At 64.6% G+C, this 4,641-nt stretch overlaps 1 protein-coding gene across 1 annotated transcript; it reads right to left on the bottom strand.

Moving 5' to 3' along the window:
- Nucleotides 1–476: 476 nt before the first annotated feature.
- C3H1orf216 (chromosome 3 C1orf216 homolog) lies at nucleotides 477–4,419 on the bottom strand. The gene is made up of 2 exons (XM_037381977.1): nucleotides 4,306–4,419; nucleotides 477–2,986 (listed from the first exon to the last, which is right to left on the bottom strand). Exon 2 carries the CDS (start codon nucleotides 2,968–2,970, stop codon nucleotides 2,149–2,151), a length of 822 nt encoding a protein of 273 aa, XP_037237874.1. The 5' UTR covers nucleotides 2,971–2,986; nucleotides 4,306–4,419; the 3' UTR covers nucleotides 477–2,148.
- Nucleotides 4,420–4,641: the final 222 nt, after the last annotated feature.

Genomic DNA, 4,641 nt, shown 5'->3' on the forward strand with positions numbered 1-4,641 from the left:
ATCGCTGCAAGGCCTGAGGCAAAGTCACCTTTGGGTCAATACTCAGGTGTTTTTATCTGCCAGCCCCATCTGCCCGGAGCTGCCCCCCCATCCCTCCCGATTAGCCGGGGCCGCAGGGCAGGGTGCTGGGCTGCCCGGGCAATCCGGTCCCTCCGCTTCCAGCCACGCTCTGCCAGGGCAGGGGGTAAATCCTGCACCTCTGCTGTGCCTCAGCACCAGCTCCACGGCCACAGGGAGGGCAACGTGCTGGAGATTATAAAAAGCGAAAAGGCTTTTAAACCCAGCGTGAATTAACTGCCGGTGCTGGCCCGGCGCATCAGCAGCCCACGCGTGCCCGGGGATGCAGCAGTGGCAGGAGGGTGCCAAGACCCCTGCCCTCGCCCTGTTGCCCACCCACGCTCCAGCACCCTGCGGCGAGCACTGCCAGCGCCTGGCGAGCTTGTGAAGGGAAATAAAGGAACAAATCCACCCGGGGCTCAGCTCTTTCACCTCCAAGGCTTTTATTGAGGTGCGCAACATGCCCACGATCACGCGACGGGGATACAACACAGGCAGCAGGCGCTGGACACGAGCGAGGAGGGCGGCAAGGCAGCCCCAGCCTTGCAGGGATGCTGCTGGACTCCCCCGGCCCCTGGCACGGGTTGCTTTGAGCCGTGTACTCTTCCCCACCAAACGTCCTTTACAGAAACAGAGTTTTGCCCATCTCCTCACTTTAGCTACCGGCGGCAGCAGCCCCAGGCGGGAGCAGAGCCCAGTGCCAGACAGGAGGATGCTCGGGCAGACCCTGGCCCCATGGGTCACTGCCGGCTCGGCCGTGGTCAGTTGTGGTGGTGCAGGAGCATCTTGCGGTCGGTGGAAGCTGGGACCTGCCCAGGCTCCAGGCTGAGCCATCCCACCATCCCGCCGCTGCGCCCCGGCAGCAGAGCGGGGTCCTGGCAGAGTCATGGCCACCGCTCAGCTCCGCTCCTCCGACGCAGGATGCAGTTTGGCTGGGGCAACGTGGCAGCTTGGAAATCTCTCGCCACCCTCCCTTTGCAGACAAGAAACAAAATTAGTGCCTGGCTTTGCACAACAATTCCAGGTCCCCTCCTGGCTGAGCACTCCCCGTGCAGCCAAACCGCCCCCGCCGCTGCTCCTTCCACATCAGCAAGTTAAATAGCACACGTCATACTAACACTTAGTAAAATACAGCAAACACACACAGCATCTCCTTTTTAATCTCTATTTAAGAAGCCTGTGCTTTGTACTCCGTATGCAGTCCTCACTGGGTAAAATGCAGATTAGAAAAAAAATATTTTCTTTGCTTTCCAATGATAAATTAATATAGACAGCAGCAGCACAAGTTTGCAAGCAGCTTCCTGATCATGCACCGTGTTAAAGCATCTCCCACGACAGACAGATGTGCACACTGGCTGTGCGGAAAAACCTAAATTAACTTCTGTAATACTAAATCGAAAAAACACATATTGGCTTTCAACCAGTTGACACTTACAGTTATTTTTAAGCATTCTGAGGTGACTTTTCAGAATGATTTTTTTCCTCCCTCTCTCTCTCTCCATCTCCCTTGCATGAGTTTAGATCTTATCTGCAAAGCTTTTACACATGCCTCGGTGCACCGGGGTGCGTCCGGCTCAGGACACCTTGCTCGCACTGGCAGCACAAGACACGTTTAACAGCGGCCGGGCTGGCTCGGTACCGGCACAGCGGCGTAGGTGCGATGCGGGGCACAAAGCGAGTTTGTGCCTGTGCCCGAGCCTGTGCTGAAGGGCTTTGCCCAGGTGCATTTAAAAGCTTCGCTGTCCCGAGACCCTCCTGGTCTCATATGTGGTTCAGCCAGGCTCGTACAAAGGATCATAAATTAGATTTAAAAGCTGAGCCTCGTCACCCTGGGCTCGGCAAACCCCAAGGTCCTGAGGTTTACCCAGCCCAATGCCGCATGGTCCCCAGACCGGCAGGACAAGGTGCAGAAGAAAAATAATTCCCATGCAGAGGGAAAATGGAGATGAATGCTTCGGGGACTCTCGGCTACGCTGGAGAGAGATGGGAAGGACAGCGGGCACCCAGGCGCCCAGCAGGCGCTGTGCACCGGCATGTGGCATGGAGAGGCCACCAGCCAGCCCCGTGCCGGCCGGGGGGCGAGGGCTGGGCTCAGGGGCTGGGGGCAGCCGCCGCGGTGGGGCACGCCGGGCCCTGCTGCATGCAGCGGATCAGCTCCTTGCGGTTATCCAGGATGGTGTCGAAACTCTCCTGCAACCGGTTCTGCTGGTCCACGACTTTCTGTTGGAGGCCATGGATCCAGCGCAGCAGGGCCAGGCGCCGGTACATCACCAGCTGGATGTGGTGCTTCTCCTTCTCCTGCTCCTTGAAGCGCTCCTTGTCCTGGAGGTGCTGCACGGCCTCCGCCAGCGCCGGGAAGAGGGTCCCTGGCTCAGGCTCGGCCGCCCCTGGATGTGGTGGGCTCCCAGGGATGGGGGCAGAGGCTGGGGTGTCCCAGGCGTTCCCACAGGTGCTGTCAGGGCTGTCGATGCTGAGGGAGCTGCTGGCATAGCCGTTGTCCTCCGCAGGGGAGCTCGGGGGCTTGCTGCATCCCCTGGCTGCCTCCTCAGCAGCAGCGTTTTGGTCCCCCGCCCCACCGACCTCCGCTCCCTCGGGGGGGCTGCGGACCCCCGGCTTGGGGAGATGGGGCCGCGCGGCGCCCAGGCTCGGGGCGGCATCCCTAAGCCGGCCCTGGACCATCTGTCTCTGCATTAATAACAGCAGATTATCGGATGGATTTGTCGTGTTTTCGCTCCGGCTGGAGCCCTCCTCCGGCGGGGACCCCGGCGCTGGCTGGCTCCAGTTCTCATTGCTGTCACACACCTCTCCCACGAAGTTGGAGTTGGAATCCTGCCCGTGCCCGGCCCCTGGGATGGCCGTGCCCAGCACCGGGCCCCCCCGGAACGGGGCGTTTGGTGGGCAGACGGCGAACATCTTGCCGTTCTCCTGCCTGCAAGAGAGACACGGAACCATAAGGCGTCTGTGGGGCACCTGGGCTGGCACGACCAGGGCTCCGACCAGCTGCAGCGGGATAAAATTGATTTGCTTCTCTTTAGAGCTACCGAACCCAAGTCACGGGCTCATCCTTTCCCGGCATTCGGCTGCTGCTCTCAGCGTGTCCCCAGGCAATATCACCCAGGGGCAACTTCTCACCTGCTGCAGAAGCTGAGGGCAGCCCCCCCCCTCCAGCCCAAACCTCCCCAGCTCATGTGGCCGCCCCTCGGTGAGCACTAGGGGCCATGCCGGGTGCAGGTGCCCACCCGCACGCTTGGTGCTTGGGGTAGGTGCGAGGTATTCAGGGCTGGGGAAGGTTTGCTTAGAAGGAGCTGGTTTTCCGACAGCAAGAAAATGTATTTAAGCAGGTGAGACGGCCTGGGCTCCTCCGCACGCACCCTGCTGCGGGCCCTGGGTCTGCTCTCCACCAGCGGCCAAACCAGTAACCCCGCTGGGCTGCTTCCTGCCCTGCAGGACTGGGAGCAGATGGGACCAGTGATGGGAAGGGTAACCCCATGCTCCCTGCCCATCTCTGAGCCCCCTCCCAGCGAGGACACACTGACAGGGCTCACACGAAGCAAAGCCCAGGGAGCATCCCGGCCGCATCCCAGGAAGAGGCAGGAGGGGCGCGGGACATGGGCTGCGGCTGGCAAGGGCTGGGAAAGTGCACAAGCGGGGTTGGGGGGGGGGAACAGCCCTGGCCGCATCCCCCCCGCTGCAGACCCCACAGTGCTGTGCTGATGGCCAGGGCAGGAGGGCTCAGACACAGAGGTGCTGCTTGCAGCGGTGAGGATGAGGATGGCGCATGGAGAGGAGGGCGAGAAGCCGGTGCACAGCCGGGGGGTCCCGCAGGCCTGTGCCCCAGCAGCCCCCCCGCAACCCACCATGCAGCCCCTTGTGGGGCCGGGTGCATGGACCCAGCACCAGCCCCGCTATCACCCGCCCCACACCCCCCCCGCACACGCGTGGGGTCGTGCTGGGGGGGGGGGGAGCGCAGACCCGGGGGGGGGCACCCTCAGCCCCACACATTGCCTGGTGGGGGGTGGGGGGCGGCAGGGCCCCATGCCCGCACTGCGCCGGGAAACATAACGGGGAGCAGGGGGGGGCTGCGACCCCCGGGCCTGCCCGCCCCCTCGGCAGCCAGCAGCTCCGATGTGCCGCGATGGGCGCCCCCCCCCCCCCGACCCCCCCGGCAGCGAGCCCTTCCCGGTCTTGGCCCCCCCGCCCCCGGCAGCGCGCCCCCCATCCCCCCCGCCCCCGGCAGCGCGCACTCACCGCCCGCCCGGCCCCGCCGCCGCCGCGGGTGGGAGCGGAAGCGGCCCCGCGTGGGGAGGCGCCACGGCCGCACTTCCGACGGCGCCGCCGCCCCGCGCTGCCCGGCCGGGGGGGCTGGCCCGTGCCCAGCGCCGCGCACACGCGATCCCCCCCGGTGTCAGGGTGCGTGGGCTGCGGGGGGGCCGTGGGGCCCGTGCATCCCGCCGCGGGCAGCCCGGCTGGGTGTCGGGCACGGTGACCCCCCCCCCCCGCGCTGCCGGTCGGTCCCGTGGGGCTCAGCAGGTCCCCGTGGGGACGAGGGGGCTGGGGGCGGGGGGGCACGTCCTCAAAGGGGCC

This window comes from Falco rusticolus, chromosome 3 (genome assembly GCF_015220075.1).
Source record: "Falco rusticolus isolate bFalRus1 chromosome 3, bFalRus1.pri, whole genome shotgun sequence".
NCBI classification, from domain to species: domain Eukaryota; kingdom Metazoa; phylum Chordata; class Aves; order Falconiformes; family Falconidae; genus Falco; species Falco rusticolus.

Excerpts from the sequence above, each read along its gene's own strand:
- C3H1orf216 (XM_037381977.1), bottom strand. The coding sequence starts at position 2,970 with ATGTTCGCCGTCTGCCCACCAAACGCCCCGTTCCGGGGGGGCCCGGTG.